Source organism: Lichenostomus cassidix, chromosome 2, assembly GCF_008360975.1.
Source record: "Lichenostomus cassidix isolate B80296 chromosome 2, HeHo_3.0, whole genome shotgun sequence".
Classification (NCBI taxonomy): domain Eukaryota; kingdom Metazoa; phylum Chordata; class Aves; order Passeriformes; family Meliphagidae; genus Lichenostomus; species Lichenostomus cassidix.
The window spans coordinates 138,372,308-138,396,912 of NC_139482.1; the positions used below are offsets into that span (position 1 = coordinate 138,372,308).

The 24,605-nt window shown below is 42.4% G+C and overlaps 1 protein-coding gene across 3 annotated transcripts in view; it reads right to left on the reverse strand.

Moving 5' to 3' along the window:
- Positions 1-21,767, reverse strand: part of SAMD12 (sterile alpha motif domain containing 12) — a 176,400-nt gene extending 154,633 nt beyond the window's left edge. For all 3 annotated transcript variants that reach the window (XM_085053448.1, XM_085053447.1, XM_085053446.1), the window contains exons 1-2: positions 21,609-21,767; positions 3,801-3,976 (exon numbers count right to left, since the gene is read on the reverse strand). In XM_085053448.1, coding sequence (XP_084909574.1) covers positions 3,801-3,976; positions 21,609-21,621 — 189 coding nt within the window. In that variant the 5' untranslated portion in view covers positions 21,622-21,767. The remainder of the gene's footprint in view (positions 1-3,800; positions 3,977-21,608) is intronic.
- Between the last annotated feature and the right edge of the window lie 2,838 nt (positions 21,768-24,605).

Here is a 24,605-nt window from a genome sequence, read left to right on the forward strand (position 1 = left end):
ACTTCTTTTACCAGTTTCTTTTCATAGTTTTCGTGAACATTTTAAAGGGCTGTTAATTTGTCTCGAGTCAGACAAAAAGCCCTGCAATTGCTAACACAACATAAAAAGTCTAACAGCAGTGGTTGCCATTAAAAAGCCTTTACTATTTGCTACTGCTGCTACCACATAATGAACAAAGTGTGTCACCAGATATGCACACCTTACTTAGGAATCAAAACTCCCAGAATAAATAACCTCCTAATGAGCAACAGGCCTGATTTGGGTCTCATGCTCACCATCACCAGGGGTTTGTGAGTGCAACATGTGGGAGGCCTTGAAAAAAGTCAATACTGCTGTAAGAGATAATTTTCTGAATCTTATTAGAAAAGCTGCCTTCTGTTACAGTCTATACTCAGAAAGTACAGGACTCCAAAAGTATAGCAAAATATTTATTAGTTTGTTTTTAACAGGACTCTACTCTGTGACTATTATATAAAAACCAAACAGATCAGACGTAAGAGCCAAAAGTAGCATTTCAGTGAAAAATGGTAAGAATTCCAGAAAACACACATAACAGTGGTTAAATATAGGTGGTGTTAAAGAAATAATTTATATTTTAAAAATGTATATTAAAAACCATCCTTGCTTTCTCCAGTGAATTTTTCCCCTCTGTAAAAGTGACCACTTAACTGCCTGAATTGTTTTTATATGCCACGAATGCTGAAAAATCAATTGCTGATCAAGAAAATGTGTATTTTGATATACATAAATAAAAAATGAAGCATTTTTACACTTCATATATTTTCCATAATTTGTATTCTATCCCATACATTATCAGAGTCTGACTGGATTATGTACATCAGTTTAGCTATGAATAATCTTGGCCATTTTTGGACTTGCTCATATTTGGAACAAGGTGGTTCCTTAGGGAACCAGCTGAGGGAGACTAAGATCATTGTTCTATTTCCCATTATAATTCTACCTCAGTCAGCCTATAAATATTAAATTCCATATTCATCAGGAACTTATAAATGAGTGATCCTTCACTGAAGCTAGACTTTCTGTTGTCTGCATCCCAAATATAGAAGCAAACACTTGTACTCCCATATTTACGTTATAGTAGCTGCATAAAAAGGAACTTTAAATCTGTCTATAACCCGTGAGTTACTACTGTTCTTCAACCCCATAGCTGAGGACAGAAAAAGAAGGACACACTTCAGTAGAAAGGAGATTTTGTTTGTTTCTTTGGGCAGTAAAACCAGGTGTTTAAAGTGCTGGAAGTGGTCTCAAAGACAAATTAGAAAGCTGAAAGCAGAGGTGAGAGCCTAGGAGGCGTCATAAATTATATTCAATACATTGCATTGCTTTGTGCAACTTAGGTATCACTACTGTGAATCTGAGACATGCGTTAATATTATTTGAACACATAGGATTGCAAAGAAATCCTTTTAAAAAAACTGTGCACTGGAAATACAAAACAATTGGCTCTGCTCACAATGTTTTGTTTACAATACTTTCCTCTATTCCTGTTCATCTTTCCACAGTACAGATATTATTCCATGGATGAAGTTTCCTCATGGCAGCTTAATTCAACTCTTAAAGCTACACAAGTTAAACTCCAACTCCATATTCACATTTCAGAGGATAAAGCAAAACAATTTTTAAACTTAAGGCAGAGCAAACCAGAAAATACAGGCCACCTCAGGTTATAACATATGAATCCAGATGAAAAACACCACTAAATTAATGCACACATAAGAGACAAAGTTACTAACAAGGTAGTAATACATTCAGAAAAATAGACCATTCCATTTGCTTGATACTATTATGCTAAGCTTATTCCATTAAGCAAAAATTCAGTTTCTTTGTTTTTAAATCTGAAGCATGTCCAGTTTTCTAAATAAAGCTACTGCAATCAGATGTGGGAAACCAATAGTTGATTTCAGTACTTTGAGAGCACCATGTTTCCTGTCTTCCCCAGCTACCTCCAGCAAGGACAGCCTGGCTTATATTCATCAGTCCAATAATTACAGCTCACACCGTGAGAACATATTTCCTTACATTAAATCACTGATGTATTTCATCCTGATTTTTCATTAGGAAAAGTCTTTTGCAAGCAAAGACAAGTTTGGTGTGACTGTGTTCCATATCAGCTACACACAAGCCCATTCTCAATTGGGAGCCCTCCTGCACCATTTAGCTTCCTCACTCTCAAGCTTGTAAGATCTGCTCCAAGTTTAACACACCTTCTCAGCTTTCAATACAGGGCAGATTTTCATCTCGTGATGTTGAAACGCAAGCCGGTTTACCTTGCCTTTGCGACAAGCTAGGTTAATGTCTTATTAGCTGAGCTTTGTCTCAAAACCCATCCAAAATTTGGTGGTCTAGTTACCAAATGGATGTTCCAAAGCACTAAGCACAAACCTGTTCTCCAAGGGTTCATGAGAAAGCAGCAAGGTGCTTGATAATTGACCACCAAATAGACTGCAAGTAACAGAATCTTTTTAATTGTTGCAAGCCTGTATTAGAGGATTTAGTTTGATGCATTAAGTCAGAATGAAATTAGTTAAATTGTATTAATTTTAAACTAGCTATTTTAGATAAAATTCAGAATGGAGAATTCATAACAAGCCTTTATTGTCAAGGCTACTGGTCAAAACATTTAATGCTATCTTATTCTAGAAGTTAAATAAATAACAGCCATATATGTATTATTTGTTAGATTTATTGTACTGTCGGCAGTAGGAAGTACTCCTATTTGTTCAGTCATTGAAATAATTTCTATTGCTTTTTTGAACCTAAAAAAAAAAAGACACTCATTTTATTTGCTCTAATAACTCCCAAAGTGTCAAGATACAGTAAAAACTCAATTTTCCACTCTGCAGAAATTACCCCCAAACTCCTGGTTTTAGGCCTTTAAGAATCAAAAAGACTTATAAGGCTTTTCAAGAATGTTTCCCAATTACTTCTAAACCATTCTCTTATCTTCCCTTTGACCCTAAGACCAGCTTCCTTGGTTAGAGCCTGGTGCTACTAATGCCAAGATTGTGGGTTCAATCCCCATGTGGGCCATTCACTTAGGAGCTGGATTTGATAGTCCTTGTAGGGTCCCTTCCAACTCAGAATATCCTGTGTTTCTAGTTAAAAATGTATCTAATGTGAAAAATTACTGTCCTATACCAAAGTATCTGGAGCACACACATGCATTTGCACTTGGTAGTCTTGTCTGCTGCACTCATACAAGAAGCAGCAGCTTATGAATAAGAACAGACACTACATTTGTTTTCAAGAACCCATCTCTGAGCTATGTTCACTGCCCTATCAGACACAGAAGAACTGGCCTGGTATTTACCTAAAATGAGTTAACAGTTTATTAAAATCTGTCACCCATATAAAAATCCACATATTCATATATCCATAAAACTTTTCTCTTCCTTTACCTGCCCCAAGAAAACATAAATAAGCAAACATATTGTCAAGAAAATGTAAGCAAAAATATGTCAAGAAAAACATATTTGTGCCCATTCTGCTTGTTACTTGAGTCATTTGGAAAAAAAGTCTCCACAGTGCCTAAAAACGAGAGATTGCACTACTTTAATTAACTTCATTTAGAGAAAAATAGAACAGTGCAATATCTAAGATGTGTGCTAAAACTCCACAGCAGTACCTTGCTTCTGTAACACCCACTTTCTCATACTGCTATTTTTACACCTTTTTATGTCTAACAGGATGATAAATGCTTTTTAAGCAGAAGCCAGGACTTCAAGAAGCCTGGATTCCTAAAGTCTCATCAAAATAAATAAGAAGGCAATTCTACCTACCTTAGATATTTCTGGCTCCACTTGTCTCTTGGGTGTCTCTTTTGAGTCAGGCCCTTTTGGATTACCAGTGTTCTTAACCGCGGGCGATTCAACTCCTTTGCCTTCAAGTTGCAGATTAATACCTTCTGTGGGGACAGGGTGATCAATACCATTTGGATTCAGATTGCAATGGATAGCTGCGACAAAAATATGAGAAACAGCGCTTTAGGAAACAAGAACCCAGTGTTTCAAGCATTTAGCACAAACTACTGAGAAGTGCCATGTGGTAACCAGAGCTATGTCAGACCAATGCAAATGAACCATCTGTACCTTGATGTGGACTCAAGGTGAGATATTTGAGAAAGAAAATGAGAGGAATGCTGCACATTATAAATTTATTTAGTGCAGAATACCATGTGGAACTGTGCTCTGCTGGATTCATTGCAGCATCCAAGACACTCAGCTTAGAGCTTTTTCTAAGTATTCATCATGCAACCATACCTTTTTTTCCTTTCTAGGCAAACAAGGTTTTCTATTACATTTTCAATTCCTACAACATTCTAGGTCTTAAAGAATGTGGGATAAGTAAGCCATGCACAAAAAATCAGCAAGTCAGTCTCTGCACAGAGTAATGACTTATCCAGCTGATTATCTCTCCTTTGTACCACTGTAAGGTACCACCTACACCATCCTAACAAGCAAGAGGGATGTACTCCCTGGGAGTACATAATGAGGTGAGGACTAATGTCAGCAGAATAAGGAATGCATCCAGAGAAAAAAAAACAAAAACAAATGCAAACCATACCACAGAAATGCCCATTTAGAACTATGGCAGTAGCTTATTTTCTGCCCAAATTTTCAGTTTCAACACTCACATAGATAGCAGGGATTTTAAAAATCTGTGAATCCTGAGGCAACTTCCCCTTCATGCAACTGACTTTTGCTTTTATGTTCCTGCATAACTGTGCTACTTTTAGTTCTACTTGTAATCAATGGTCCCAACTTCCCCTGTGTGCAAAAGAACTTTGCTCAAATATTGTAATGCAATGTTTGACAGATCTGAATAGAAACCTAAACTACAATGTACAGCCAAAATAAAAGCTACCCTTTTACTCTTGCTTTGCTTAGAAGCAAAGGGTGGGGAACTGGGGAAGGAATCAGAACTGCCAGTTTCTACCAGCTACAGATCAGCCCTTGAAAGCTTCTCACAGCAAACTGGCTCTAGCTGCCAGTGAAAGCAGAGTTCTTTAACTACAGCACCTTTTGAAAATCTATTCACCTTAAATGCTAGAGCCTTAATTGAAAACTTTGAGCCTAAGTTGCAGCAATTCTTTTTTACAGAATTAAAGCAGAGGCCAAAATGTTGACCTTTTTTCCTTGGGATCTTTAAGAACATCCAAATATTTATAAAAGGTAAGTGATCTCTGCAACCACTACAATACCTGCATCTGCAAGCCAGGGACAGGAACACTTCCTATGGGAACTTAAAAAGAAATATGATTCTGTGGTTTATATTTACATCAGTGTGCCTTAAGACACCAAAAAGATTCTCTCTCTCCTAGGTTATATCCACCTACTATTATCTAGCTCCTCTAGGTCATATTTACCTACGTGAAACAACTACTAACAACTTCTTTGCTTATCCTCCAGACCACAGAAAAGATGGATGCAATCTACCAAGACTGACTTTTTTCACAGCCCAATGAGGATGAAAACTGATTAGTAACCAAATCAATTCCCTCCTTTACAGAAGATGGGAGGTATCTTAACCAACCTGTTAAAGTACTCCTGGTACATCCTGCTCCAGCAAGGGCTGAGCAGCAGTGAAAATACATTGGGTATTGAATGTGATCCATAAAAATTCCCCCAACTGTCTTCTGCAAGGATCTTGCATAGCTGAATAGGAAGACTCCTGAAGACACCTTTGAAACCCTAACACACTACAGCAATGTTCAGAAACAGGCAGTTTTTGGCTGTCAGCCCAGTTCCAGTGCTTACCAAAGAGAAATCACATAGCACAGTAGGACTTAAAACTATCTGAAAGAACACTACCAGCAGCAAGTTTCCTGCAAATTGCAACTCGTCTCTTCCCAGTGCCCCCAAACAAGACAGATGAGGGAGAAGGGTGACACATGAACAAGGAAACCCTTCTGGATTATGGCACTCATTTACCATGCATTAGAGGGAGCAAATGATACAGGTTTTGGTAACATGGTAGCATGATGACTAACCTTATCTCCTTTTATGCATAACCACATGACACACTTGGTAGATGAGGGAAAGGCTGTGGATGTAGTCTACCTGGATGTTACTAAAGCCTTTTATACTGTCTCTCACAGCATTGTCCTGGAGAAATGTATTTTTATGTCTTGGATTAGTGTACTGTTCACTAGGTAAAAAGCCTGTCTGACTGGACAGGCCCAGAGAATGATGGTGAATGGAGTTAAATCCAGCTGGTGGCTGGTAACAAGTGGTGTTCCCCGAGGCCAGTTCTTTTTAACATGTATCAACAGTCTGGACAAGGGGATCAAGGGTACCCTCAGAAAGCTTGCAGAAATATATACCAACTTGTTTGGGAGTGTTGATGTGGTGGAAGGTAGGAGGGCTTTACAGAGGAATCTGGACAGTCTGGAGTGATGGCCCAAGGCCAGTGGTATGAAGTTCAACAAGGCCAAGTGTCAGGTCCTGCCCTTGGTTCACTACAATCCCATGCAGTGCTACAGGCTGGGGACAGAGTGGCTGGAAAACTGCCTGTTGGAAAAGGTTGTGGGGTTGTCAACCGTGACTAAACATGAGCCAGTGTGTGCCCAGATGGCCAAGAAAGCAAATGGCTTCCTGGCCTGGATCAGAAATTGTGGTCAGCAGGACCAGGGCAGTGATTGTCTCCCTGTACCTGGCACTGGTGAGGTCCCACCTCAAATCCTGGGTTCAGGTTTGGGCACCTCACTATAAGAAAGACATTGAGGGGCTGGGATTTGTCCAGAGAAGGGGAATAGAGCTGGTGAAGGGTCTGGAGCATCAGTCAGATGAGGAGCAGCTGAGGGAGCTGGGGGTGTTTAGCCTGAAGGAAAGGAAGCTCAGGGGAGATCTTATTCTCTACAACTGCCTCAAAGGAGGCTGTAGCCAGGCGGGGGTTGGTCTCTTCTCATAGGTAACAGGTAATAGGACAAGAGGAAATGTCCTCAGGGGAGGTTTAGATTGGATATTAGGAAAAATTTCTTCATGGAAAGGATTGTCAGTCATTGGAACAGGCTGCCCAGGGAAGTGGTAGAGTCACCATTCCTGGAGGTATTTAAAAAACACATAGACATGGCACTTGGGGATATGGTTAGAGGTGGACTTGTCAGTGCTGGGTTTAGGGCAGGACTTGATTTTAAAGCTCTTTTCCAACTTCAGTGATTTTATAAGTCCATAAGCACCTGGATGGCTTAAAAATGAAATAAGTCACTTGGCAAGATGCTGCTTGACTCTTAGCCCATCATGCATTCAAGAGTAATGAATGATAGTACTTTTTCAGCAATGCTTTTTACTGGGCTCCTTCAGGATACTAAAGAGAAAAAAAAAGAGGAGGTTGCTAGCAATTACAGAGATGCCCACTACCTTTTAATTAGAAACAAGTGAGTGGTTAAAAGATACACAGGATGCCTCAGGGGACTCTTCCACAGTTGCTAATATTGAAAGGGGGGTGGGGGGAGAGCGGGGAAAGACCTTCTTTTTATCTTCTTGGGATATTTATTTCCTAAGGAGAATAAGTACCTCAGTCACTTGGCAAAGCTTATCTTTGTCATGACACATCCTTGATGCCAGCTCTCTTATTTTCTTCTAGTGCTACCTCCAGCCCTCAGCTACACAAAGGATAGGAAGTAAGGAATATTTGTTTGCATGGGTCTGTAATTTCCTGTTACCACACAGAAATACATAGATGCATCTGTGTGGTGGACAGAGGTGGAGCTCTTGCCTCCTTTCAAATGTCAATACCAACCAAAATTGTTCCCTTTTAAGATTTTTTTAAAAGTAGAAGAGGTCAATGTTTGGTCAATAATAACTTATTCTCTTCTTAAATCCACATTTTATATAATTTAAGCTAGATAAGGTCAGCTCCAAACTCAGGATCAACTATCAAGGTTAATGGAGCTTGGGGGGCTGACAGCACCCAGGGCTAACGTCCTGTAGAAGTGAGTCTAAATAGCTCTTAGAAAATAATCACAAATCATTAACTTTACCACAGCCCAAGTGCTCTGACTCTATTAGGTGACACATCTTAAATCTCCTTTAGGACTTAAAGCCATTTGTCTGGAAAAAATTCTACCTACAGAGTAGTTTCTGGCTAAAATATTGTCTAGACCATTACTCCTCCTTACCCTGGTATTGGCTAATGCTTGCTCATCCTGCCCTCTGTATTGAGACCATTTTCCCACACTGCTCCTTTAACAATATTCTTACTGCCTCAGCACCTCTTCATTCTACCAAACTACATCCACCTCATCAGTCCCAAACTTTAACAGTATATCAAGACAACAAACACCCTCCAGATCAGCTCATAGCATCAGCCACTAGATATCAGCAGTATCATTGGATTTTGAAACAGAACCTCTTCCAGTATTCTTCCATACAATCTCAAATTCATATATCATCCACATGTCTTAGTAATACAACCCTTCATCCAGTTTGAGATCACTTGTATTCTCCTTTCCCTGCTGAAAACCCCATTAATCTCAGTTGATTAATGGCATGCTTCTCTTCATGCTCCCCCAACAATTGTTGTTCAAGTTGTATTGAAAGCTTTCTGTAGTGGGAACTTGTTTCCTTTTGAGGAAGGAGGGTGGATGTTCTGTAGAGCTCTGACTGCAGAGCAAGAAGCACATAATGAATGGTGCTGGCTGACACAATAACATAGATCCACAGATTACATTTATGAAACGAACTATTATTTAAAACAAAGGTACATAAGTGCTCTTGGACTCCTAATCTAATGGTAGAGCTGAATCTAATAGAAAATATCCACTTTTCCAGAACTTAAACAGAAGACTGCTGAGATCTGCCAAGTTATGAGTGAAAAGCTCTGTGAGAAAAATAGTAAGTGGAGCACCCAAAATGGAAAAATGACCCCACATCTGTCCTAAAAAATTAGAGGAATGAATGCAATACAGAGTGTGTTTTTCACACATGGTGGAACAGAATTTGTTGCCGTGCAGAAGCTGGCCGATACATGTGAGCAGTTCCATGCCCACACAGATCCTTACAGGGTGCACATGCAGTTTGAAAGCAGAGCTCGCAGGCCAGCAGGAATGCTCTGCCCCTCTGGCTACCTTCCTCCCATTCATGCCTGCCTCCCAGATGGCAAGAAGCCAAGAGACAGCTTGTCTGAGCATGCTTGATGGTACACAGAAGTCATCAAGAGCCATCATAAGTTACTGGCATCTGGGGGCAAGCCTTGTCTTTTCCTAGAGGGTACTCTGTGAATCCTGTCTGGAAAAAAGCCTGAAGGCACTCTTCAAAACACAGCCTTGATATATCCAAAGTTTTGCATGGGCAGATGGAAAGTCTTTGTCTCTCCATCTGTAGGCTCAAGGCTTAGCAGATAAATCTATGATCAATCGCTACCTCTGTGCACTCACTGCCTACTGTGTCAAACATTTCATAACTATGTGTTTCAGTGGGAATACTGCTGGCTGCTTAAAATTTTAAGCAGATCAATTAAGGCTACATTAAAGCATATTTGGCAAGTACTTGAGTTACATGCAATAACAATTGTTCTATTCTAAAAAGTGATCGAGTAAAAATAGCATCTTCTTACTCATGTGCCCTGCTCTGTGTGCATCATAGTCATATGCTAGCTTTTGCTATTCAGAGACAAAAAGCAGGCACAGGAGACACCCATCCAACCTCTAACAATCCTTAGAAAACTTTCATCTGTCAAATACTGGCAACCTTGCAAACTCCATTTTATGTATTCATTCCACAGACTTAGCTGCACAATACTAAGAGGTAAATCCATATAATCCACCTGCCACTCCCACCATAAAATGCCACTTTGTTGAAAAGGACAGACAAAAGTTCATCCATATAGCCTAAACATTAACAAAATCAGGCTGGACATAGCAGGGACTTTACAAAAAGGGTCCAAATATCTTTTCAGTCACCTCAGTAGTCATGAAGATTTAACAGGTATTTCCAGGGAAAAAGGCCTTTCGATAGTAGCTGTCACTAGACTTGTTCCTTCCATCTCTGCCCATTTCTTTGTCAAAAGCAAATCAAACCTCCAATCACATCAAATTTTGTAGTCAGCATTTTCAGTGAGAGTTCTATACACTTCCAGGTGCTGCATTTCAATCCAGAGTAATCAGATGGCATCCCTGAGGCTCTTTGCTTGCCTTTACTCACAACCTGCTTTACCTGGGCTGATCAGAGAAGAGACATTCACACTGAGAGCACTGAAGTCTTGTTCAGATTGAGATGCCTCTTCACACTGACCAAATGAGCAAGAAGGATCTGCACTGCAAAGCCCTTCTTGTATTTCAAGAAGCTTACACTTCATTAGTAGTTCTGCAAAGCTCTAGGAAACGTGGGATTATTTCAAAGATGTCTGACCTGAGCAGTTAATACCACTTTTACAATAGTAAAAAACAACACTAAAACCAGCAAATAAGGGTGGCTTTAATTTGTACTATAAAATTTAGGATTATTTTGACTACTTTGTCTGGCAGATTTTTTTCCCACAGTAATCAGTTTCTATAACTTCTGTAGATGGTCCATCTGTGTCATCAATCAGCTTCTAGTTTTGAGAAACTATCTGGCTTTTGCCTACCAGAACTACTTCTCCATACAGTCCTCTCTCCACCTAATGTAAATCTGTGCAGTTTCCCCAACAAATCACTTTGGACCAGCTGAAAATGCAGTCAAAGTTTCACATGAATACAATTTGCTGCTTATGTTGCAACCTAGTAAATACTGCTGGCAACCTGCTGAGCAAGTCACTTCAAGATTTTGCCCACTCTGTTTCTCAAACCTGTCTGTCTAATGGCCATCGAATCAGCAGCATTCACACAGAGCAAAGAAGCCCAGCAAATCAGTCAGGACCTTCTCTACTTCAGTACAAATAACATGCATTTGTCACAAACCCCCTGTAAGGCTGAAATCCCAAAGTACTTAACTGAAGTAATATCAGTGTCTAGCTATCTGCTTCTGTTGGTCAGCATCAAAAAGCAGCATTAAGCAATCACAAACATGCTGTGCCAAAAGGCAGGCGAGCACTGAGCTGTGGAGTGCACTGTAAACTGCTGCTACTGATGAGCTGTATCCACAGCTTTGAATACAAAGTTAAGACAGACACAGGCAGCAAGGCTTGGTAGACAGACACACACACCTGACCCTGCAGGTCCCTCCAGAGAGTTGCTTGTCTTTCTAGCCTCTCATTATCATTAATCAATGAATCAGTTTAACAAAAACCAGGCTTCTTACGAGACATGAATTTTACAATCCAGTCTTTGTTAAAGCAGTGGGAGATGCCCAACAGCTGGGTGGTATCTTGAAGGGTAAGAGATGTGACAGCTCAGCAGCAAGGAAGTGGACAGTGAACCAGGTCAAGAGGGCAGGAAGTGCAGAGCAAAGGGCAACTAGGTGTAGGGAGTGGATAGAGGCAGAAGGCAATGAAGTGTTCAGAGGAGGAGCATTCATTTTAGTTTGTGACCTTGTGGGGCTTTTGCCTTTTTTATCCCTTTAGAACTATTATCAGCAAGAAAATTTAAGGTAACGGCATTTCTGATACAACTGTCCCTGAACATCTCTAGCTAGACAGTGGGGTAGTCATCCCATGGTATCAAGCCAATTACTATTACAAAGCATTTGCTCTCTCCAGAAACAATGAAAAAATACCCAAAACTAAAGCCAAACAAAGAAAAAGTATGTTTTCTGACACGAGTTGCTACACTTCACATACATCTCTCAAACACACTTCAGCTATAAGATGGTATAAAGTCTTGTACAGCATCAGAAATATATCAAGAAACCAGAATGAGCAACTTTGCACTTTCATACCTGGAATCAAACTAAACTCATAATTTAGTTGAAGGCCACACAAATCTTGTGTAGAGGAAAGACCTCTTAGTTCTCTACAGAACAGAAACATTAAGCCCAGAGTAACAAATTCTCTTCTTTTATGGGTTGAGTTTGCCTCCTAAGACCCTCATCCCACCAGGATATGCAAGTAATTAAGTTTCTTCAGCTAAAAAATTTCCTTAGACATTTTTTACAATTTTCCTACTGGAAACTATTTATTTTATGTATGGCAATATCCACTTGCCATCTCTTATCTCACAGACTTTAGCAAAAGCTGTAAACAGTTTCTTTTACACCTGTTCTTCAGGAGACAGACTGCATGTCATCACTATGCCAGATAGACCTTGGAGCCTCAGCAATGCAAGTTCAGCCTTTATAACAGCAACAGGATTTAATGATAAAAAGCAGGCACAGTGACTGGATAGCCACATTATTCCTGAAGCACTTTCTCATTCTGTTTTAATGAAGGTATAACTTGGTACAAGCAGCTCTTGAATTCATGCTAGCAACAGAGGCACATTGAAAAGTCAACCTATTCAGTGAATAAATAAGGCCAGGCTACCACAAATCCTGTACAGGTATGGATGAAGAGAATACTGACACATAAGGGGACCAAGTGAGCTATGCAATTAACTTAGAGCAAAATGGATCTTAGTGAAAAAATAATAAAGGTCAGTAAGTAAAACATGCATCACCTGCACATGAGAATATAATTTAAGCAATGGATTTAAGTACAAAATAGTTGGCCATTTGTTTTGCAAACTAGTAAGTCAATAAGAAGGCTTGTGCAAGCATCTACAGAGATTCTCTTGAACAGTGAAGAACTCAGGATTTCAAGACTGTGAGATGCACAAAGTTGCACGCAAAGAGGGTGCTACAAGAGATAAGAAGTACAAAAAACAAAGAAAATCAATTGGTAGGTAGAGAGAAAGAGACCTAAAATAAGTCTCTCTCACAAGGAAAAGTATTCACCATACCTTACAATTTTCAGTCACCAACCAACTTAGGCAAACTCCAAACTAGGTACTACTGTTGCCCTAAGGATTTCAATGAGAATATGGAGAGATAAAAAAGAGAACACACCTGGGTATGCAACAAGTCTTCATTAGTTCCACTGATGCTGGAAGAAACTTGTCTTACAGCCGCTGCTTAGGAAGTTGGCTAGTCATGCTTCACCACAAGTTATATTTCTAAGAATGTCTCTTCTCAAGTCCTAACAATATTACTATTCAATTCTATAATCAGCCAGCATTACGTCAAAAACCTTTTTTAAACACTAATGTGCCTATCCAGCACACAAAGAACAGCTCAGACACACACAGGTTAAGTGTTTATTATGGCATCAGAGATGCACTGTCCCACACATGCATCACATATCTGTGCCTTTGCCCTACTAATGAAAGCTGGTGTCTGCTGAACACATGGCACAGAAATTACTGCAATTCAGCTGTGGATCCAGGCTTTATTTCTTGTCCCATGAATGATGCACAGTCATCAAAATGCAAAGGAAAATATCTTTATTCAGTCTCACTAGCATAACTAGTTTGCAATCTGGCAGTTGACTTCTGTTTTCAGTCCTGGCTTTCTCTCAACTGCTGAAAACTTACGTCCTTTATCATTGTTCAAGGCCATCCCTTCCCTTGTACACTTAACTGAAGAGTCTGGAAACTCCTTCTTTCCTTCCCCCAGTAAAATTCTTTACCTCCTACAGCTTACTCATACCACTGTATCCTACTCGCTCTAGTACCCCAGCTGATTTGTGTAGCAACAAACCATCAGCTGAGAGCACACAGAGGACATTCTGAGAGAAAGCTTCTATTGACACACATTACAATTCTCTTTCTTTATGTTTATGAAACAGCATTATTAAAAGTCTCTTCCTTGCTTTTACTAGGTTATTTGCAGAGAAGCAAATAAACTCAAACAAAATCCCCTCTGGGGAAAGAAAATAATATTTAAAAAAAAAAAGCCAGAAAGACAGGGCAGAGGAGAGCAAAGGAGTGGGGGAATGGAGGGAAGTAATGACCTGAATGTTCAACTGACTAACAGAAGCTAGCAAAGTTCCACATTATATAGAGATGGACAGGGCTACACTACAGACAGGCTAAAATCTACACTGAGTGTCTTCCTCATATGCAAGCATATTAGATCCTGTAATTGAATGTAGAGTTCACTTCAGCCCACGTTCAGTCCCCTGCACACCTGCTTGCTTCATCTAGGAGCAGCACAAACTAGGGTGAATTCTTATTGTTTCAAGAAATCAACCTGCTCTTTAATGCAAAGTTTAGCTCACGCTGCACAGAGAACATGTTATTCACAGCAACTCCTCATTCTTTTCGCAGTACTTTTGCCACAGGACACTTCTGGAGAGAAAAGAAGGAAGCTATGCAAAGGAGAGGGAACATTCAACTGACCCAAGGCAGAAGCCACTAAGGCTGAAATCTGTAGATCCAATCTACTTCGGGTTTTCCCGAAGGTCTCTCTCAGACCATATTTCACTTCAGTAACCTCATTTATAGGGGTTAGTACAGGTGTTTCCAACCCTACCTGCTGTGGACAATTAGTATTTTCCAGGACAGCTTTTCTACAGCTGCAGCCTAGTGCAGGGCCCCTCCTTCCCCCAAATCCCATTGACCTGACATAGCACACAGTTCCTCTTACAGAGCAGTATCAGTTCTTCTATACTAGGAAAGAGAAAGCTACACATCTTATGCATCACAACCCTGGCTGTTAACATTTTTATAACTCAGTGCCTAATTTCCCATCTCCTCTCTGTTTCTGGGTTGTCCTGGCCAAATTTTCCTCTCGGTTACTTGGTGCAAATCAAGTTCTTGCGTGAGTGGAGTTGTTCTGCACACACAGCAGATGAGCTACACTTTGTCATAGAAGTCATCAGGCTGGGTCAGACTAGAAGTATAGCCCTTTATGCCACTGCTTAAGAAAACAGAGTGAGAGCAGGGCATACACTCAGGATGAACTGATCCTGCCTTGGCACATTAGGAATGACCCCCAAGGTTAAAAGTACATCTGGGGAACTCTTTGTTATATGAAAAACTATTTCCTTTTTTTAATTTAAAGCACAAAACCCTACAGCTTAATTGTTCTGCCTTGTGACCTAGTTCCTTTCTCCACCTTCTCCAAACCATGCATCAGTGCCTAACAATTCTCTCCATGGTCATCTCATTTCCAAGCTAAAGAAGGATAATATTTGTAACCTGCCTTCAGAGAACACACCACATCTCTGACCAGCTGACTATGTTTTTCTCTATTCTTTCCGATCCTCTCCTTTTGGGGTGTGGCAAGCAAAAGCTGCAGGGAGCATTCACAATACAAGAGCAATATACAATGGTACAGAAACAAAGATCTTTCTTGCCTCATTCTGAGCTCTCCTCATACCTTCTGAAACCTTATTTGCTTTTTTGACCAGCACCAACCAGCCAGTTTCAGAAGACTTCAAAATTACTCCATTTTTTAGCCCTTTTCTCCACCTTTGCCTTTGGCACCTTCCAGAACTACTCCCTCTACATTCTCTGCATGTTTTGAGCAGATAATTGAAGGCTGAGCTGTTCAATTGTTAATCTGCAAGAGTAAATACCTGTATCCATTCAAAGGCAACAGCTTTCATGAGAAAGAACCCACAACAGGATTGCTCAGTTTTAAACTCTGAGTATCTCTTGTTCACAGAAAGGGCCATTGCATTAGAGATCACATAGTCTGGACAAAAGGAAAGACAGTGAAGAGGGTAAAGCTGTCTCAGCCAGGACAACAGAGAAAGTTGGCTCCAGAACCAGACACAGTATCTCCAACAGACCCACAGACTCAATATTCAGTGAACTGAAAAATATCCCTCTAACAGCTCTACTACCTCTGCAAACTAGCTCTATTACTTTCAGAGACCAATGGGCAAAACAAAAACTTACAGTGCTCCATAGATACCTAGCTCTGCACCAACCAGTAAGCCTGCACAGAGGCTGTTTTGGACAGAAACCTCTTGTTATCAGCTCAACAACCAGCACCAGTCTGCAACTCTTGACACCATTCAGCTACAGTGCCTTGCTCTGAGTCTGTCGCTGCTATTCTCCTGCCACAGTCTGCGTGACAACAGCAATACTAGGAAACATTAGAGACTGGCTCTAAGTGGCTTGCCCTGACCTCGTACACTGAGCTGTAAACAAGAGGAACAAAGCTACACAACCTCCTTGGATGTTGCCCACCAAGAACAAAAGAAAACCTCCCAAACCTCTTGAGAACAGTTCTATATTATCATTTCCATTTAAGCAGTAAACATGAGACCTTACAATGTCACTACAGGTTTTGTCAGTACTTTCTAGCAGTATGTTGGGAAATGCATCCAATGTCTAACTCCTGTCATTTGCTCACTTGCATTCCCTTCTTGGTGGAGAAAGCACATAAACTTTCAAAGCATCACTCCTTCCCTTTGCCCATGCATTACCACCACCTGACAAGTTTGAACCTTATGATGGGATTTGATTGTACTGAACCAGTAAATTTATCTTAATCTACGTCCTCCCTGAGCTTCTAAGTCTTCCAAGTATTTTAAAGGGTAAGGTCAAACACTCAAGGAACTGTATCCAAATTGGTTGACCTGAAAGTACTTCTGAGTTTCCAGAAACACTCTTATCCTACAACCAGATTTAATCCAAGGGAAACACAGTGTCACACCAAGGCTATACTGGGTACCTTGATTCCTGCCTAATATGGGTTCCTCTGGAAAAGCAGGGATGGGAAAATGATCACATAATTTCCATCATACCCACCCTCCACTCAGTCTGAATACACCCAAAAGAGACTTGATTGCAGTGACATTCTTTGTTGTCACATTCATTTTGGGGTGTCAAATTCCCACCATGGAATGCACCTTCTGAACTTCAGCTCACAGCCTCCTTTTCAAATGTAGCAACATAGACTGAAAAGCTCTAAGCAGTGGTTCAAAGCCGAGAAGCACACACAACCACCGGCCTGTACGCACAATGTGGGGGCAGCAGGGAGGCTGTGCTGCTGCTGAGCAAAAAATAAGGGTGTAGATGTCACAGCCCAACAAGAAGGCTGCCACATGAATGTGGATAGGAGAAGACCTATGTTCCAGTCTGGAATCCCATAATTGCTGATGCATAAATGGTCAGAAAGTAACACACAGAACAAACAACCAAAAGCTGACGCTTAAATCTAATGCCGCATTGTCCAATGAACCTCCAGCACTGGTCTTATCCATCTCCTCTGCTACGACCCAATGTGACTGTTCAACTGGAGAGCTGAAATGAGATGTGTGTCTCTCAGTCCTGATTCCAACTGGCAGCTATTTCCAAGCCACATGGCTGAATCCCTCAAGCTAAGAAGTGGTTAGAAATTACTGAAGAAAACAAAAACACTGATGGAAGCATGTGCTATTTTTGAATCACAGGGCTTGTTACTTCTTTGCTCCAAAGGCAAGTAAGTGTGCTGAAATACTATTGGGTAACATTCCCTGGAACCTTAGATATGGAGACACATCCAGTTTGACTTTGAAGTGGGTATAGCAGTAAGACGAAACTGAATAAATGAATACCTGTCAAAAGAGTTGTACTTTTGGGCACACCCTGGAACAGTTTGATAGGTACCTACACTGAAAGCTGCTTCAAAGCTGTCCTCTGGGTGATCCTGAACTCCATTCAACATTCTTGGCAGAGTTAGCATAGCACATCTATGAGCTCACCATATCTCAAGTCTCTGAAGAAACACATGGCAGCATTCAATATCCATGGAGTTGCTAAGCACTGAAGGCGTTCAACCAAGGTACATCACACAGCTGAAATTCACAGGATCACTCTGATAGAAGTTGGTTACAAGCTGCAAATAACTCAGTCCTGCAGCAGTTAACCTGGATGCCACTCCCCAGAATGCCCTAACCTCCTTTGAGTCTTAGTCTCCTTAAGGATTACCAAGGAGAAAGGCCAGTCATTGACATTTTATGTCAACAAGACTCCAGTTCTTAGTAAAAAATATTATCCTGTAGGAAGATCCAGGGTCTCAATAGCATGAGCCCACTACGAAAGAGCCATAGGAGCCTAGAAGTTTACATAAACTTCCAGGAGGAGACCTGCAACAAACGTATGTGGCACTTTCCAAAGCCTATACACAGCAAGAAAGGTGTTAGACCAAACTTCATTAAACACTTAACATGAAAGAACTCCATGATATAATTAGCACTTCACTTTGCACAGGAATCTCAAAGACACCACAGGTCAGAGCAGCAGGGAATCCAACAGAACTGTGTGGAATAACCTGCATGAAGACATCATCTGGTGGGTGCTGTCAGTCTCTCACTTTCCTATGCAATAACCACTGGGGGGGAAAGAAATCACCATTTCTCTCTCTTCTCCTTTACCTTTGCAGCACAAGAGCAAACTGAAAAAAAAAATTGAGAACACTGTTGCAGAGATCAAAAGCCTTTTTCTACTGGCTCTGACCTAGTTCTTTCATTCTTACTAGAAGGGAAAAAAAACACTTAAAGGAACATTGTCAAAACTGTTGAGTCTAAAAATAGACTTACCTTGGCAGTGCTCCCATCTAAATGGGCTCATATTAAGGAGTGCAAACTCACTTTCCTCATACACACACCAATCCTTTCATCAATCTAGAAGCACTGGCACTATACAGCCCAAAGGACGTTCCAGTCCACATAATCTCTTTTGGGACACTAAAGTAAGGGAACTGTAGTATTCTCCAAATTCCCACTTCATATCTGCAAGTCTACCACTGTCAGCTAACCCAGTTAAAAAGTTTGGATGTTTTCCTTAAGTAAACTGATGGACATTTGTTGCCATAGCTAAACCCCAGCACACCATGCTAAGACAGCTTTAAAATAATCAGATTTGAGGAACATTTCAGCAATTTGTTAGATAAAATGAACAAACTTTTCGAAGATTCTCCAAAAAGTATAAACTACAAAATGTTTTCACCTTAGCCACACAGAACATTTCTGAAAAGAAAAACAAAATAAAGACTCCAGGTTCATGGGTGAAGCTGACTAACAGGCAGTTTCCATAGAACAATAGCCCTGGTGGAGCTGCTGGGGCAGCAGATGTTGGCTCCGGTCAGGAACTCCCATGTTCCAGAATCCAAGCCTCCCTTGTGCCCCAGGGACCTTTCTACTCCCCACCAGCTAAATCCCAGAGCCAGCCACTTGCAAGTTTGTACAAGAAACCAGTTGGCCCAACCATTCAAAAGCCTTGCTTCACTCAATAAAAGAAAGCCCAGAAAGCCCATCCTAGCCAAGCTCCCAGCTGACTAATGCAGAGATTGGAAGGCCAGACAACCTCAGCTTAAAACCTTATTTCCAAGCTTCCAGGACTGATGTACAGGAGGTTATGCTCTCAAGATCCCAAGCAAAAAACCAGGAAAGCATTTCCAAAGCAAACAAACAAATCAAACAAGCAGAAAACAAAAAAAATCCCAACTGTCTGTTCTTCCTGAGGCCAAGACATTTTTCTACAAAACTATCTATTTAGAAGATTCGATGGCAACTTTACTTTTGACTAACAAAGGGTCTGTACACTGTGGTGATGGGAGTCATGAGGAACAAGTAACCTCTCAGCTTTTCAAACAGAACCTGTAATGCCACGTGTTCCTTCCAAAAGTCACAGTTCAGGAACACAACACAGCTCACACCCAGGGCTCCAATATGGTAGAAGATGCATTGAGAAAAAAGCAAGCTTTTAAGCACAGTCACACAAAGAAACATGGTTCCAATAGAAAATGATGGATAATAAAAGGCCTGAAATGTGAATGCACTACATCCACACAAAGTAGTCATGGCCACATGGCAACTTGTGCTGAAATAGTCATTGTGCAGTGTTAGTGTGAGGGCAACAGAATTGTGCAAAGGCAAGAAAGTTGAGGGACAAAAAAACAAAATGGGAGGAATGCAGAACATACAGACAAGAATGCCTGTTCTGAGACAACACAGCAGGATGCATCCTGGGAGAAGGAAACGGGAAGAAGGAGTTAAAGAAAAAATCCCATCTCAGGAGAAGGGAAAGGCACTGCTTCCCAAAGCTTTAGCAGAGCTTTCCTTCATTAATATTTACAAAGCTTTTAAGAGATTCTCAGATGGAGGGCACTGCAGATATGACAGGAATTATTACAGACCTGAAAAGATCTAGCAAACAGACTGAGAAGGACTTCAAGTAAATAAAGGAGGATGACATTAGTGAGTACACTGAAACAGGGGTTGCTGCTGGCATATGAACCATCTGGTGCATGGCAGTCCATTTCATTTACTTACTTACCCAGTACTGGGCACGCATGCCCAGCTCATGTCACTATGCTTTTGCCACTGAAGAAGTGATGCTTTTATTCAGGACCACCACCTTCCTTCTTTGTATCACTCCAGTCTTCAAAACTGGCATTCAGTATAGCAGCCTAGGCATAAGAAATGTTTGCCTCATGGAGAGGCTTATGCTTAGGACGAATGACTTGGGATGTAGACAGACGCCTTTTGAGACATAGTGGTCTTGTTTACCTCTATTTGAATTTGCATGGGAAGCTGTTTTTTAGGGATGTTATGCTCCCCACTGCTTTCAGGAAGCCTAAGTTTTATACTGGACTATCATTTGCACTGTTCACTTGGATACTCAGCAAAAGACAGCTTCAGCATGATTTCCAGTAATAAAGCAAGTGCCTCTGATAGAATTGTAGATCTCAGCATAAATGAGAAACAAAACTCATGGTGTCTCAAGATGAACCCCCAAAGACACCAACATACCCTAAATTAAGCATAGGAGAAGGGGTCAGATGGCTGGTTTATACCAGATTCTTAAATTTTCCCAAGTGCACCAAATAAAGCAAGATGAGGCACAAACCCCCCAGCTGTCACTGCCTCACTCTAAAGCGCTAGACAACCGAGTGGATTTTGGAAGCAGACAGCAGAAAGCGGATTTGCCTTTTCCCATACACCTCTCTCCTCCAACTTCCCAAAAGCCCCAGTGGAAAGGGAACACACAGCCAATGTTAGACGGCTAAAGGAAGCTCAGCATTTACTGGAAGACGGAGCAAAGCATCGACCTTTCCAGCTGTTGGTAGCTATAGCCTCAGTCACCGGGGTACTTCCCAGGAGCCGCACACCTCACCAACACCTCACAGCTCCCGGCTCCCCAGGAGCTGAGCATCTCGGCCCTTTGGCTTCTCCATCCTTCAGAGGGAAGGAGGGGCCGAGCACAGCTCTGCGCCCGGGCGGGGGACGGCCGGGGGCTGCCGGAGCTTCGCGGGCATCGCGGCCGCGGGCACTTCAGGGAGCTGGGCAGCAGCGAGGGACGGCGGCGTCTCGCTGGCCGCGGAGACCGAGCGGCGGCGGGGCGGGGGAGGCGCTCGGGGCTCAGCGCGGCCGCCGGGGCCGCACCGGAGGGAGGCGGCGCAGGTCGGCCGCCCTTGCCGGGAGAGGCGGCACCTCCGGGCCCGCCGGGAAGTTGCCGACCGAAGGCTCCGGGCAGCCCCAGCCGCCCACCCAGCCGCGGGCGGGGGCGGCAGCCGCGGCCCGGCATACGGCACCTGGCCCGGGGCAGCCGCGGCCGGCCGGCCGAGGTGTGCGGGGGGCGGCGGTGCCCCGCGGGCGAGGCCGGGGCGGCGGGCGGCAGAGTGGCCCCGGCGGCGGGCAGTGGTCTCCCGCCGGGCCGGGCCGGGCCGGGCGTCCCCGCCGCGGCACAGGTGAGTGCCCGGGGGAGGAGACAGGGGAGGGACCCCGGGGGCGGCGGGCAGGGGACGCGAAGCCCTTACCTTCCACCGCCATCCTCCCGGCCTCGCATAGTGCGCCGGCCGCCGACCCGGCCCCGGCGGCGCTGCCCCGGCCGCCCCCCCGCCCGCGCGGGCTCCGCTCATCTGCAGCCGCGGCGATCAACCTGCAGCGCTCGCTGACAGCGGGCGGGGCCGCGCCGCGGATCCCTGGGAAACGTAGTCCCGGCGTACGGGCGCCCGGCCAGGCACCGGCGTTCCCTGCCGCCGGCGGGTCCGGGGCCGCCTCCGCGTGTCCAGCGGGCAGGGAGGCAGCACGGGGCGGGCCGCGGCTGTGAGGGGCGGCAGGGCTGGGGACACCCACGAGGCGTGTGTGGGAGAGGGGCTGTGCGAGCACCCTGCCCAAAAGCTTCATTTCACAGCTCTGGGATGTTGCTCTCCAGGATTTCAGTCATCTCAGACATCCGGGCTGAGGGCTCTAGGATAAGCCCGTTCTGTCCCCGCCGCACGCCCTGGCCGGCCGGAGGAGTTTGTCGACAGGGAAGGAGAAAGGCACACACGGAGCGCCAGGCACTGCCAGGCAGCACCTCACCCCGCAGCGAGGCCCTCAGCTTTTCTCCATTCTCCATCCTGTCCCACTCTGACGGGTCTTCCAACAAATCCAGAAAACGAAGGAGGTCAGGGACAGTAGTGGAGCTATTACTTGAGGTCCTCAGAAATCTTACACCAAACAGCCTGGCACCCTCGAGATCTGTCCTAGAACATTGGCTGTCTGAAAAACAGCTGTGGGCTTGTACACTTTTCAGTTTTATTTTGAGATATCAGAAAGGTTTTGAAGATTTTTTTCCACTTCAAAAGTAGCCATTTTTTCATTTTAAGTGTATCAGCAAATATTAACTACACAGAAAGAGCCTATGAGTTACTCTACTCACCAAAGTTACGTTATTGTTAAAATCAAGAGGACAATAGCAAACAGACTGAGTATACAAGGGCGAGCCCAGATAGGGCATGAAAACATTGCCACAGGTTCTTTTTGTTCATTAGTGGCTATTGTGGCTAATAAGTGTTATTTGTGACACATTATTTTTGCTAAACAAACCTTCAAATTAGAGTGCAAGAACACACAATGTGCAAATGAATATGGTCTTCCTAAATGCCAGGAATTTTGACATCCTTGAAATATCTAAAGTAATTAAAAATTGGGACTTTATTATTTGTTTTATGAAGGAAACTCAGAGCCTATAATGAAGGTCCTTGAAGTCCAACTCTTTCCTTAAGGCTTCTATTAACCAGTTTTGCCCTGAAGACCTGACTTGTTTGCTCTCATAAGCACTTGAACTATTAGCCTTTATGTTGTACATGAGTCAAGATACAACTTTCTTGGAGCAGCAGCCTTGTCCTTCATGTGTTTGCAAAGTGGTAGGCATACTCACAGCACATTATAAGTAATAAAAATTGAGAGGATATGCTGGTATTCCCAAGTGCAATACAGTCACACACCTGATCCTATATGCTGGCAGAATGGACTGATCTTTACATGCTTTCTGTTGAGAAAATAGGATGTCCCTAGACTTCACAGTTTTCAAATATATGCAGTACACACATACAGCCTTCAATACATAATAAGCTTCTGTGATTTTGATGACATTTTGTATTGAGTTTATGTATTTGAGTATTAACCATTTATTTGACTGTGACAGTATTTGGAGATGTGTTGGAGTAATTATCTGGCTAATGCATATGTGAAACAGTGCTTTCTTGTTTGGAATGAGTTGGGAGCCATAGAAGGAATAAATCAAGGCTCAGAGTTGAACTGGCATGGACATGGAGAGCTGAAATCCTACCCCATCTGTATGCTGAATTTCTGACTGGTAACTACATTTCAACTCTGGACCCTGAGGACATCCCTGGTGAGTACAATTTTACTAAGCCCTTTAAACAGCCCTGTAGTTTTTAATTACAACTTCATGCCTGCTGAAGAACAGCAAAATTATGGCTGTGACTAGATAGCAAATAGGGCATGACGGATGTTAAAAGGTATAGTGTGTGATACCTAATAGCTAGTGAAACCTAATATTTAACAGTATCTAAAACCATCAGAAATGTAACAAATTCTGGTCAAAACTAGACAAATTGTAATTTAATGTATGTTGCTCATTAGAGAAAAGAGGTTGTGAATTGATTCAAGAGGTTGTGTGAATTGAATCAATTAATCTATAGTAAAGTACAGTCTGTTTTGAGAGGAGCTTTCAGAAGCATCAGATGAGAGTGAGCTAACTTTCTTAAAAAACCATACTAAATTATAGTGCTGAAAAAGACCATCTTTCTCTGCTCAGAAAGAGCTAACTCTTACTTCTTCTGCCTTGCTTTCTTGCTTCTCATTTTACCTTTCCTCTCTTTGGAGATGTTTTCTCTAGACTTTCTCTTAGAAGTGTAGCAAACTCCCTTTAAACAGACTTGGTTTGTCAGAGCCACAGTCAGTTTGCTGTGTGCTTTGCCCTGTGTCACCAGATGAAAAGGCAGTAGTGACCAGAGGCTCCTTAGCCATTTGAATTATTTCTTAATAAGATCTGTGCTAGCTAGCATCAGATGAAAGTACAGTTGATGAATGTCCGTTAATAGCATTGCTCTACTGCAAGAGTTCTGAAGTATAAACGAGGTGTTAGACTTGTATACTTCACTACACTATCATCCGTCATCATTTTTCTCTTTTTATTCCCCTTTCACCTTACAGAAATTCAACAGTCATTAAGCTTTAAGCGACCCCTTGTGCTCCTTAGTCTTTTCCGTAAAACAGTGAAATTCTCACTCATCTTCATCTGATGATCTTGTTAGTGAGGTACTTCTTCCCTACCATTGTGACCCAGGATTTTAAAAAATTATTATTTTATTGTGGGTGCCCAAACACATGCACAGGAGCAGTTTTCAGGGACAGTTGAAGAAACATCTGAAAATCATTGACCTCAGGTCAGGCACCACGTGTCTCTGGCAGTGAACAGCAGCACAGCCATGTCTGAACATTTTTGGCTGTGCTTTGCCTAG